The sequence below is a fragment of the Agelaius phoeniceus genome, chromosome 26 (genome assembly GCF_051311805.1).
Source record: "Agelaius phoeniceus isolate bAgePho1 chromosome 26, bAgePho1.hap1, whole genome shotgun sequence".
In the NCBI taxonomy this organism is placed as follows: domain Eukaryota; kingdom Metazoa; phylum Chordata; class Aves; order Passeriformes; family Icteridae; genus Agelaius; species Agelaius phoeniceus.
In genome coordinates this window covers 1,014,568-1,027,389 of record NC_135290.1, presented here as the reverse complement: position 1 = coordinate 1,027,389, position 12,822 = coordinate 1,014,568, and the positions used below count along the sequence as shown (strand labels likewise).

Here is a 12,822-nt window from a genome sequence, read left to right as displayed (position 1 = left end):
CGCCGTGTTGAGTGTGGGCAGCGCCGAACTGAGGCGGAGGAGCTCCCAGAGCTCCCTCGTGGCGTGAAGCCTCGAGAATTGCAGCACTGGCAGCTCCTCCGTGGATTCTGCCGGAAGTGGTGCCCTGGAGGTGGGATGTGTGGCCCGGGGATTGTGAATTGTGTTGGAATTCCCGTAAGGATGAGAGGAACTGTGAAGGACAAAGTGCCATGGCGGGGGTTCGTCCCTCCCTCGCCAAAGTGCTTTCGTGACTCGCTGCTCCCTGGCCCCGCCGAGCCCGGGAACCTCTCAGAGGCGCGGCTCGGAGCAGCGGGGCCTTGGGAAGGGTAGAACCGATCCCGGCCGCAAGCCGGCACCTCCGCCCCGCCGAGTTCGAACCGGGTCGGGGCCGGCGGAAGGACCCCAGAAGGCCCCGCTCGGTGTCGCACAAAGTAGGCGGAGCCTCTCTCCGAGATCACCAATCAGAGCCTGTTCCTGTACCCCGCCCCCTCAGCACAGCCAATCGCCGCTCTCCACATCGGGTGGCGCGCCTGCGCGCGCCATGCACCGCGAAGACCCCTAAGGCTGGGCTGCCCTCGGTACTGCCTGAGCCGCCCCGCACACCGCCGGTCCCATCGCGGCCGAACCGCGGCGGGCGCAGTCCCGGAGAGGGTTCGGAGATCTCGGTGTGCAGCTCCCGCCCGGTTCTGCGCTGTTCCCAGCGCGCCCCGCCCGCCTTTCCCCCCGCGGCGGGTCCGGCAGCGCGCGGGGCGGCCCGGGGCGGAGCGGGCGCGGCGGGGCCGATGAGGCCGCCCGGGGCGCCGCGGGATGTGGTGCTGGAGGTGCCGCCCGCGCTGAGCGGCCCCGCCGCCACCATGGGAGCGAGCGCGGCCGCGGGGCTGCCCGAGCGCCTCCGCCTGCCCGTCTGCTTCCTCGGCGTGTTCGCCTGCTACTTCTACTACGGCATCCTGCAGGAGAGCATGTGAGCCGCACCGGGACACCGGGGCGGAGCGGGGCCGGGGGACACGGGGCGGGGAGGGAGGCACGGGACGGGGGTTTGGGGCTGCGGGGACACGGGGCGGGAGGGGCTGCGGAGTAACGGGGCTGCGGGGACACGGGACGGGGACACCGGCGAGGGCGCGCCGCTCCTTCCCGTGCCGTGGGTTCTCTCCCCTGTGTCACCGGTACCGGTCCCACTCTGTCACCGGTGTCCCGCTGTGCCCCGATGTCACTGGTGTCCTGCTCGGTCCCGGTGTCACCGGTGTCCCGCTGTCCGTCCCGCAGCACCCGGGGCCGCTACGGGGAGGGCGCGAAGCAGGAGAAGTTCAAGTACGCGCTGACCCTGGTGTTCATCCAGTGCGTGATCAACGCCGCCTTCGCCAAGCTCCGTAAGTGCGGCACCCCCGGGAGCCCCGGGCCGGTTGTGGCGGGGCCGGGGCCGCTCCTGAGCTGTCCCTGTCCCCGTCCCTGTCCCCGCAGTGATCCGTTTCGTGGATGCAGCACGGCCGGACCGCACGCGGGGCTGGCTGTACGGGGCCTGCTCGCTGTCCTACCTGGGTGCCATGGTGTCCAGCAACTCCGCCCTGCAGTTCGTCAGCTACCCCACACAGGTATGGGACACGGGGACAGGGCTAGGACACAGCTGCCCCACACAGGTATGGGACAGGGGGATACAGGTACCCCACACAGGTACGGGACACAGGGACATGGGGACAGGGCTGGGACACAGCTACCCCACACAGGTACGGGACAGGGGACATGGGGACAGGGCTGGGACACAGGTGCCCCACACAGGTACGGGACACAGGGACATGGGGACTGGGCTGGGATACAGGAACCCCACACAGGTATGGGACAGGGGGACACAGGGACATGGGGACAGGGCTGGGACACAGGTTCCCTACACAGGTACGGGACACAGGGACATGGGGACAGGGCTGGGACACAGGAACCCCACACAGGTACGGGACAGGGGGACATGGGGACAGGGCTGGGACACAGCTACCCCACTCAGGTTAGCATGGGGACAGGGGGACACAGCTGTGACACAGCTACCCCACACAGGTATGGGGACAGGGGGACATGGGGACAGGGCTGGGATACAGGTACCCCACACAGGTATGGGGCATGGGGACACAGGGACACAGCTACCCCACCCAGGTGGGCACGGGGACAGAGGGGACATGGGGACACAGCTACCCCACACCAAGGGGACCCTGGCTGTGACCCTGACCCCGCCATTTTCCTGGTGTCACTTTTGTGTCCCGGTCCCTGCTGGGGGTGCAGGGAGGGCTCTGAGAAGGGACAGAACTGCCCAGAAATGGTGGCAGTGTCACCTGCCAGGGAACTGGGGTCACTCCCTCTGGGGCAAGGGCTGAGCTCTCCTTGCTGAGGCTCAGCTGCCCCAGGGGTCTCACTTTGGGGTCTCACTTTGGGGTGTGGATCATTAATGCCCCTTTTCCTTTCCCAGGTCCTGGGCAAATCCTGCAAACCCATCCCAGGTAAGAGAATTGCCCATTTTGGGGGGGTTTGTGATTTCTGGGCCTCCCTGGCAGAGCCAGCTGGGGCTGGGCTGGGATTCCAGGGAGGGCTTTGGGATCAGTTGGTGACATTCTGTCTCCCCAGCCATGATTTGGGAATGACTTTGTAGGGCTTTAATTCCTCTGAGTGGATTTTGGGGCAGTTTCTGACCCCCCTTTTCCTAGTGATGCTCCTGGGGGTGATTTTTAGGGGGTTTAATTCCTGTGGGTGGATTTAGGCCAGTTTTTGATGTCCCTTTTCCTAGTGGTGCTCTTGGGGGTGATTTTTTAAGGGCTTAATTCCTCTGAGTGGATTTAGGGCAGTTTTTGACCTCTCTTTTACCAGTGATGCTGCTGGGGGTGAATTTTTAGGGGTTTAATTACTCTGAGTGGATTTTGGGGCAGTTTCTGACCTCTCTTTTGCCAGTGATGCTGCTGGGGGTGATTTTTTAAGGATTTAATTCCTCTGAGTGGATTTTAGGGCAGTTTCTGATTTCTCTTTTCCCAGTGATGCTGCTGGGGGTGATTTTTAGGGGTTTAATTCCTCTGAGTGAATTTAGGGCAGTTTCTGACCTCTCTTTTGCCAGTGATGCTGCTGGGGGTGATTTTTTAAGGATTTAATTCCTCTGAGTAGATCTTGAGGCAGTTTCTGATATCTGTTTTCTTCGTGTTGCTCCTGGGGGTGATTTTTTAAGGATTTAATTCCTCTGAGTGGATTTAGGGCAGTTTCTGACCTCTGTTTTCCCAGTGATGCTGCTGGGGGTGATTTTTTTAAGGATTTAATTCCTCTGAGTAGATCTTGAGGCAGTTTCTGACCTCTCTTTTGCCAGTGATGCTGTTGGGGGTGACTTATTAAGGTCTTAACTCCTTTGGGTGGATTTAGGGCAGTTCTTGATGTCCCTTTTCCTAGTGATGCTGCTGGGGGTGACTTATTAAGGGTTTAATTCTTCTGAGTGGATTTTGGGGCAGTTTCTGACCTCTCTTTTCCCAGTGATGCTGCTGGGGATGATTTTTTAAGGATTTAATTCCTCTGAGTGGATTTAGGGCAGTTTCTGACCTCTGTTTTCCCAGTGATGCTGCTGGGGGTGACTTAATGAGGATTTAATTTCTCTGAGTAGATCTTGAGGCAGTTTCTGACCTCTGTTTTCCCAGTGATGCTGCTGGGGGTGACGGTGCTGCGGAAGAGGTACCCCCCAGCCAAGTACCTGTGCGTGCTGCTCATCGTGGCAGGGGTGGCCCTGTTCCTCTACAAGCCCAAAAAAGGGACGGGGGACACCGAGCACGTCTTTGGCTACGGGGAGCTGCTCCTGGTGAGTGCAGGGACCCCACAGGGCTGGGACTTGTGGGGTGGCACCTGGGAGGAGCCCTGGGGCCTCAGGTGGGGTTTATTCCTGCAAGAAATCCTGGGATTTACTCCTCATCTGGGATAAATTGCAGGGTTTCAGGGGGGATTTACCACCTGGGATACACCCCAGGCTCTCAGGTGGGATTTACTCCTGGGATAACCCCTCAGGTGGGATTTACCCTCACCTGGGATAAAGCCTGGGCTCTCGGGTGGGATTTGCCCCTCACCTGGGATAAATTCCAGGGGTTCAGGTGGGATTTGCACCTGGGATAAACCCTGGCCTCTCAGGTGGGATTTACCCTGGGATAAACCCAAGCTCCCAGGTGGGATTTACCCTGGGATAAAGCCTGGGCTCATAGGTGGGATTTACCCCCACCTAGGATAAATTCCAGGGTTTCAGGTGGGATTTACCCCAGGATAAACCCAAACTCCCGTGTGGGATTTTCCCCAGGATTTACCCCAGGATAAACCCAAACTCCCATGTGGGATTTTCCCCAGGATTTACCCCAGGCTCCCATGTGGGATTTTCCCCAGGATTTACCCCAGGATACACCCTGGCCTCCCAGGTGTGCCTTGGGGCTGCAGCAGCCCAGGTGTGCAGAGAGGAGCCTCCTGTGCCCTGCACCCTCCAGCCCCTCTGCCAATCCCTGTTGGTAACTGCTGTGCAAGGGGAATTGCCATTTGCCCTGGGGACAAGGACCAGGGCCTGATGGTGTCCCCTGTCTGTCTGTCCATCCCCTCTCTGTGCCCTGTCTGTCTGTGGGTGCCCAGCTGCTGTCGCTGACCCTGGACGGGCTCACGGGGGTGTCCCAGGACCACATGAGGGCTCATTACCAGACGGGCTCCAACCACATGATGCTGAATGTCAACCTCTGGTCCACGCTGTTCCTGGGGGCAGGTGAGGAACCAGGGCTGGACCCGGGCCCTGCCTGGCCTGGAGCCCTCTGGGGCTTGGTTTTGTTGGGGATTTTTGGGTTTTTGCTCGTGGCCCAGCCCTGTCCCTCGCTGAGCTCTCCTGCAGCTCCTGCTCCAGCTTGGGAGCACAAAGTGGAGCCCAGGAGGGCTGGGAGCTGCCCCTGGCACTGGAGCAGCTTTAAGGTCCCTTCCAGCCCAAGCCATTCCAGGATTAGCACTCCTGATTAATTGCTGGGGATTGTTCTGTTGGAATTTGATCCCAGTTAATGATCTTCCTTTCACTAATTAACCAGGAGGGCGATTGCTTCTGCTGCTGGTGTTTCCTGCTGGAGTTTGTGGGGTTCACTGCCTGCTTTGGGGGTTCTGAGCCCTGCCTGACCCCACGAGGGTGGGATCCCCATCCAGGCTGCTCCTCCTGGCTGTTTTCCAGGGATCCTGTTCACGGGGGAGCTCTGGGAGTTCCTGAGTTTCATGGAGCGTTATCCCAGCATCATCTCCAACATCCTCCTCTTCGGCCTCACCAGCGCCCTGGGCCAGGTCAGGGATCAGGGATTTTGGGTGGGGTTTGCTTCCCTGGCAGGGGCTGGGATGGAATTCCCAGGGAAGCTGTGGCTGCCTCATCCCAGGCCATGCTGCAGCACCCTGGGTTAGGGGAAGGCATCTCTGGATGAGCTCCAAGGCCCCTCCAGCCCATCCCAGGATGCCACAAACCCCCTTCAACCCAGGATTTGGAGGGAGATCCTTTGGGATTTGCCCCTGGCTGCCTGTCCTGGCAGTGCCAGTGACGGGGGCTCTGTTCTGGCGGGGCAGAGTTTCATCTTCATGACCGTGGTGTACTTCGGGCCCCTGACCTGCTCCATCATCACCACCACCCGCAAGTTCTTCACCATCCTGGCCTCCGTGGTGCTCTTTGCCAACCCCATCAGCCCCATGCAGTGGGTGGGCACCGTCCTGGTGTTCCTGGGTGAGTATGGGGGCCAAAATCCATGGGATTCCTGCCCTGGGAGCTCCCCAAACCCACGGGAGCCTCTGCAGGGAGTGTGGGACCTGCGGTGCGGTTCGGTCCCTTCTCCCCAGCTCATTCCGTGGGTAAATTTGGGGATCTTCAGCTGATTTTTCTCCCAAATTCTCATCTCCCTGCTGGTTTGAAGAACTCAAACCTGGTGTTTTGTTTCCTGCCAGGCCTTGGGCTCGATGCCAAATTCGGGAAGGGGGTGAAGAAAACGTCGCATTGAGGTCGATCGGGCGATCCCGCAGTTGGAATGAACTTTTAATTTATTGTCTTGTACCTCAGAATCTGGTGTGGAACTGGACTCAGGACAGGGAATCAGAAGAAAACCGTGTGGAATTTATTTTTGGGTTGAGTTTGGTTTGGTTTTTTAATTTCAAATGGTCTCTAAAATGTAATCCTTTAGTTTGAGGTGTAATTTTGCTTTTTTTTTTGTGTAATCAGAGCTGCCCCCTGAGCCGAGCAGCAGCAGCAGATCCTTGCCTTAACAGGAAAACACAAATCCTTCCTATCTTTATTAAAGAAAACCAGACTATGGCTGCTCCTCCAGGACTTTTGTTGGGGATTTGGCTGATTTGGGGGGGACCCAGCTTTGCTCTCCAGGGTGGGAGAGGAACGATCCCAGTCCTTTGGGGTGATTCTGGGATTAAAGAATTTCAATTGGACGCAGCCCCTTCCTGCTGTGGGGTTTTCCAGAGGGTCAGAGCAGCCCCTTGGATTTTCTTCTACTGGGATGAGCCAGCAGGGAAATCCTGAATGTGCCTCAGGAAATGAGAATTCCCCAAATTCGGGGCAGCTCCTCTCCCATCCCCTGGGATGCCCAAGCAGGAATTCCCAGAGCAGCTCCTGGAGAGCCTTTGGGATGTTCCTGCCTGGATCCAGCTGTCCCTTGGAATAAATCCCAAAGGAACAGGGTGGGATTCAAGGAATTTCCATCCTCTGCTTCTTCTTCTTCTTCTCCAAGGAACTTTGGGAGAGGGACGAGTCTGTTCTGTGGGATTTGGGCTCTGCTCCTTTTGCTCCTTTTTCCTATCCCAAGGCAGGGCTTGGATTGGGGGGAAACATCAGGAACCTCCTCCTGTTCCCAGGGAAGGGCCAGGGATGCACCAAGCGCTGCCAGAGCATCCAGGGAAGGGCAAAAGGGATTTTAATTCCTGCTGCCAAGGCCTGTTGGGTTTATTCCCTGCAGGAAGTGACCAAGGGAGCCCCATCCAGCCCTGGGATCCCGGGAGCTGTCCCAGGGTGGGACTGGGTGGGATTTAAGGTCCCTTCCAGCCCCAACCATTCTGTGGTTCCCAGTGTAAGTGCACCCAAGGGACAAATCCCAGTGCCCAGGCTCCCCACAGCTCACTGGGCTTCACCTGCCCTGGCTCAACCCCACCTTGGAGCAGACCTTCTCCAGCTCGTGGGATGCAAATCCAGGGAAATGAAAGATTTGGGGGTTTTTCAGCCCTGGGAGCTCCCTCCGCCTGTGCAGCTCTGGGATCAGGAGCTCTTTCCCAGCAGGAATTCTGGGGCAGGAGAGAGGCTCTGGAATGTTCCGGGCAGGCCTGGCTGGGCAGGGAATTCCCGCAGGGAATTCCGGGGGTTGCTCCCCAAGGGCAGGAGTGGAATTTTCTGGGTGCCTCGGGTGGGTACAGATGGCTCAGGCCGGGATGAGCAGCTCTGAACCCATCCCAGTTTTCCTCCTTCCCGGCTTTTGTTGGCTTCAGATCCCAATTTCAGCCACTCCGGCCGCAGTTACCGGCAGGGGGAACTCTGCTTTAACCATTCCCAACCAACACCGGGAGAAAGCCAACAAAAAACCCAGCAAAAAGCGGCTCCTGTGCCACCCCTGCTCGAGCCGTGCTGCTGGAGCCAAACCCAGCTGCAAATCCTGCTTTTCTCCAGGTTTATCCCCGTTTTTATTGTGTTTAATCCAGCAGAGCCCCCTGGAGCCGGGCTGGGAGCTGAAATCCTGCCCTGCTCCTCCTGGCCTGGGGAGCATTCCCGCTTGGATTCTGTGGGATTCTGCTTGGGGATCATTCCTGCTAGGATTCTGCTTTGGGACCATTCCCATTGGAATTCTGCTTTGGGACCATTCCCACAGGGATTCTGCTTTGGGATCATTCCCATTGGGATTCTGCTTTGGGATCATTCCCGCTGGGATTCTGCTTTGGGATCATTCCCACTGGGATTCTCCCAGGGACCATTCCCACAGGGATTCTGCTTTGGGATCATTCCCATTGGGATTCTGCTTTGGGATCATTCCTGCTGGGATTCTGCTTGGGGCCCATTCCTGCTGGGATTCTGCTTTGGGATCATTCCCACTGGGATTCTGCTTTGGGATCATTCCCATTGGGATTCTGCTTTGGGATCATTCCTGCTGGGATTCTGCTTTGGGATCATTCCCGCTGGGATTCTGCCCCTGGAATTCTGCCTGGGGCCCATTCCCTCTGGGATTCTGCTTTGGGATCATTCCCACAGGGATTCTGCTTTGGGAACAGGGATTCTGCTTGGGGCCCATTCCTGCTGGAATTCTGCTTTGGGACCATTCCCACTGGAATTCTGCCTGGGCCCCATTCCTGCTGGGATTCTCATGGGGATCTCTCTCCCTGGAGAGCGATCGGAGCCGGGCTGGGAAGGGGAGGGTGGGATTGAGGAGCTGAGCCCGGCTCCCACAGGGGGAATTTGGCAGTTCCGCTCCCTCTCCTTTCATCCCCGCTGCTCCTCCTGCAGCTCCAGCAGCTCCAGCAGCAGATGGCTCAGGAAAAAAAAACAAACAAAAAAAAAAAAAAAAAACAAAAAAAAAAAACCAAAAAAAAAAGCCAAATGTTTGGAGAGGGGACTGAAATTTTGGATGTTTAATAGGGATGGAGATAATCCTGTAAGGGATGATTTTCTGGTCACAGGAGAGTAAAGGTGGACAAGGAATTGTTGTTATTCCCTCTGGATGTTGGTGTTCCTTTGAAACACCTCGAGGATGCTTTGGGGACAGCAAGGAATGGTTTCCAGGCTGGTGAATGATTTGATGATTTAATGATTTGCTTCCCTGCAGGTTTGGTTTAATTGTCCCCACATTGAATGAAATATTGGGATTTTCCCTTCATGAACTCCCAGTCTGGAGCCCCCAGGAGGGACCTGGAGGCAGCCCTGGGGCAGGAGCAGAGGCCTCTCCCCGTGGGCAGCAGAAAACTCTGCTCGGAATATCCCAAACGCTGAATATTCCAAGGCAATATAAACCCCTCGTTGGTTAATTTTGTTTTGTGGTGAGCGTGGCTGGGAAAACAAAATCCTGGAATGGTTTGGGCTGGGAGGGAGCTGGGCTGGAGGCTGTGCTCCCCGAGGACGAGCTCCTGTTTGAGGGGGAAAACTGCCTGGGGATGAATTTGGGGGATTTGGGGACAATGCTCAGGCCCCCCCTCCCTGCAGGTGCCGAGGTTTGGGGAGGGGGAAGCAATCCCACAGCAGGATCAGGTTTTAATGAGTGTGGGATCAAAAGCAGCCTGGAAAACAAGAGCAGCCTCATCAGGAGCCGCTGCTAACGAGCACCAAAGCCCGCGCGGGGCTGGGGGAGCTGCTCGCTCACCGTTGTCAATTTGAGGGCTGAGTTCCTCCTCTCCTCCAAAATCAGCTTTGATGCCTCTCGAATCCAGGTAAAAATAGCAAGCCAGCAGCTTCCCTGCGAGTGAAACCTCCAGGGCAGGGTTTGTTTTAAGTGGTGTTTGTTTTCTCCCAAACAAAAGTGGCTTTTAATCATGGCAGCGAGGACTGAGGGAAGGTTTCTGGTGGCGTTTGGGAAGGAAATCTGGGTGGGAAACGTTCAGAGCAGGGAACTGGGGATGGTTGGAGAGGGAACTGGCCCTGCAGAGCAGCAGGAATTCCCTCGTGGAAGGGCTGGTCCCTGTGGGTTTGCCATGAATTTAGGGCTGCGCTGGACTGTCCTGGTTTGGGGTTTGTGTGCTTCCAGAGTGGGTTTGGGATGGGAGGAGCTCAAAGCTCATCCAGTTCCATCCAGGGCCACCTCCCACTGTCCCAGTGTCCAGCCTGGCCTGGGACGCTCCCGGGGATCCAGGGGCAGCCACAGCTGCTCTGGGAATTCCATCCCAGCCCCTCCCAGGGAAGGAAAATCCACCTGAAGGAAAATCCTGCACCCCTCTGGATTGAACCTGGAAGGAGCCAATTCTACACATAGATAAAAGCCATCAATATTTGATGTATTTCTGTAAGAGACACCGATATTTTATTTACACACGAAAAGAACTGCTTAGCCTCTCTCCACCCGAGGAGCTGTGCAAGGTGGGGATATTTCCCTTCCCCTCCTGCCCCGTTGATCCACAGGGAAGGGAACCTGGCACTGCTGGGCTCAGGTTTTGCTGTTCCACTGTGGATCCCACCCGGAGGAGAATGACTGCAGCAAATACAAATTTAAAAAAATACAAAAAAACCCAGGCTCTCCATTCCCCTTCCCGGGAGGATGCTCAGCCCTCCACGGTTCAGGGATTGCGGGATCCATCAACTCCGCCCGTCCCCGGCCCCCGAGCGTCCCCTGGGGCGCACCGAGGTGACAGAGCCGGGGCTGCTGTGACAGGAGAAACCTCCAGAGGGGCTGGGGCGAGCAGGAGATCTGCGAGGGATGGAAACACCCGGCACCAGCGGGAGAGAACGGATTCCTAATTGGCTGTTACCGAAAAAAAAATGACCATTTCACAAGGAAACCATCGCAGCCTGCGGCACGCACGTTGTTTAATGATTTAAACCGCGCACAAAGCAAGCACGTCCCCAGAGCTGGCCGAGGTTCCGCGGCAATCTGTGGCACGGCGTTCCTGGTGCTCTCCAGATGGGAAATGGGCGCCACAGGTGCCCCTGGCACGGGCAGAGGGGAGCAGCACCTCGCACTGGCTCCGTGAGTGCTGCACAAATTAAAGCCTCATTAAGTCTCCCCCGTGATTGAGCCGGGCTTTGTTTGCAGCGGGTTTGTTTGGGTTCGTAAGAGAGCTGGCAAATCCAGGAAATAATGAAATAACTGCGTTTTCATCCTCTCCTGATAGGGGAGTTTAATTAGTGCTGCATTCTCAACAGCTCTGATCCCGCCGTGCCGCAGATCCTTCCTGGATAAGGGGATAATGATTGGAATCCTGTCCTGCAGCCCGCGCTGGAGGCTGGGCTGCTCCGTTTCATCACTGGCAGCTCTCTGCAGCTCAGCCTCTCCCTAATTACATTTCTGGAGTTTTAGTAAATTGAAAGGGAAAACGCAGGAACAAAATAATTAAACCCGAAGAGGAAGTGAATATTAAAAAGCAGCAGCTAGTTAAAATTCTTGCACTCAGCTCCTGTCAGAGCCGTCGGTTTAATCAGCTTCCCGTGGAAATCAAAGGGAGAGGGTGACACCTCCAGACCCGGGGGTACTGCAGCATTTGGTGTCCCTTGTCACAGGGAAATGCCACCTGCCTGCTGCCATCCAGGTGGGAAGTGTCCCTAGAGCCGGGAATTCAGAGCTCTCGCTTCACACACACCAAAATCCCCATCCCAACAGCCAAGGTTTAAGCGCCTGGAATTGTTTATTTATCACAGAATCACGTCCCAGGCACGAAGAAGTGACAATAATTCTCTTCTCCCAGCCACCAAGGGGGACAGAGCTGAGCCTAAATAACTTTAGCAAAGGGAGGAGAGGTGAAATTCCACCTCCGTTTCCACAGGTGCCCAATTTAATTTTTCACTTCCTGGGAACAAGAGAATTTTGATCAGGAGAACCTGAAAAGGAACTTGAATTCCCCACTGCAGAGTGACACTTGGCCAGTGCCGGATTAAAGTAGAATTTCTGTTTGTTCTGGTTACAGAGAGGCTGCCAGGGAGGAGGGGGGAATCTCTTTGTTGTCTGTGAAACTGGTGCTGTAATTTCCTCTGCCACTCCAGCTCTGAGAGGAGAAACGCACCGCTAAAAATCCGCAGCTTAGGTGGGAATATAAACGGGAATGGAAGAGGGATGAAAGGCGGTTTCCAGGAGAAGCGTGTGGCCAGCACGGGAATGCAAACACCAGCCCTGCACCTCACAGAGCCATTCCTTCATCAGCGCAGCATCACCTGCTGCTCTGTCACCACGGGCAGCACTTGGGGACACGAAGGAATGCAGCAGGACCCGAGGATTGCTCAGAGGAGGATTCGCTTGCCAGGAAAACCTGGGACACTGCAGAGAACAAACGTTCCCAATAATCCAGGAGCCAGCCGTGGGTGGACGTGGCAGCCCCTGGCCCAGACCAGCATTTCTCACCTGGCAGAAGGAGAGAGAAGACAAAAATATTTTGCATTTCCCATTTCAATAAGCGTGGCTGTGCTGTGGAACCTGAGTAATTCGGTTCTTGGGGTGCTTTGTGTGTAGTGGAATTAATTCACCCTGAGGCTGGAAGTGAGGAGGGGAAGGCTGCTCTGGATAAACTTCTCACAAACGTTCAGGTAATTAAGGACTGGTAACAATGACATCTTTGCTTCACTGGTTACAAACCACCACAAAGTAGCAGAGAAGAGCCATACCAACTAATTAATTGCTTCCTTTGCTTAAAATGTATAAATAAGTTAAAAAGTTTTGTATCAGCATGGGTGTGGAGCAACTTTGTCAGCCACGCACAGCCTGGGCCAAGAAGAAAGCAAGGCCTGACTCGATAACACTGAAAAATGGGTGGAGTCTTATTTTTCATGATATTTTTGGAGGATTTTGGTAACACTTCCTCACAGAGCTGTGAAGGGAAACAGCAACCGCCATTTCCTTGGGCAGACAGACCCTCACGGAGCCGTGAGGAGAGAGATGGTTCCTGCCATTCCCTCGGCCAGGTGTCCCCTCATGGAGCCGTGAGGGAAGGAGAGAATGGCTCCTGCCATTCCCTCAGGCAGGTGTACTGTAATAGAGCCATGAGGGGAAACGGCTCCCACCATTTCCTCAGGCAGGTGTCCCCTCATGGAGATGTGAGGGGAGATGGCAGCCGCCATTCCCTGAGGCAGGTGTTCCCTCACAGAGCCGTGAGGGGAGATGGCACCCGCCATCCCCTCAGACAGGTGTCCCCTCATGGAGCCGTGAGGGA

At 56.2% G+C, this 12,822-nt stretch overlaps 1 protein-coding gene across 1 annotated transcript; it reads left to right on the top strand.

Moving 5' to 3' along the window:
* Positions 1–622: 622 nt before the first annotated feature.
* Positions 623–6,304, top strand: SLC35B1 (solute carrier family 35 member B1). The gene is made up of 9 exons (XM_054649472.2): positions 623–961; positions 1,264–1,367; positions 1,459–1,589; positions 2,450–2,480; positions 3,651–3,808; positions 4,615–4,741; positions 5,189–5,295; positions 5,569–5,722; positions 5,941–6,304. Exons 1-9 carry the CDS (start codon positions 783–785, stop codon positions 5,991–5,993), a joined length of 1,044 nt encoding a protein of 347 aa, XP_054505447.2. The 5' UTR covers positions 623–782; the 3' UTR covers positions 5,994–6,304.
* The last annotated feature ends 6,518 nt before the right edge of the window (positions 6,305–12,822 follow it).

Bases quoted from the DNA above. Each gene is read 5' to 3' on its own strand.
- SLC35B1 (XM_054649472.2), top strand. From the start codon at position 783: ATGAGGCCGCCCGGGGCGCCGCGGGATGTGGTGCTGGAGGTGCCGCCC. The intron at 962-1,263 runs GTGAGCCGCACC...TCCGTCCCGCAG, and splicing joins GGCATCCTGCAGGAGAGCAT to CACCCGGGGCCGCTACGGGG. The intron at 2,481-3,650 runs GTAAGAGAATTG...CTGTTTTCCCAG, and splicing joins ATCCTGCAAACCCATCCCAG to TGATGCTGCTGGGGGTGACG.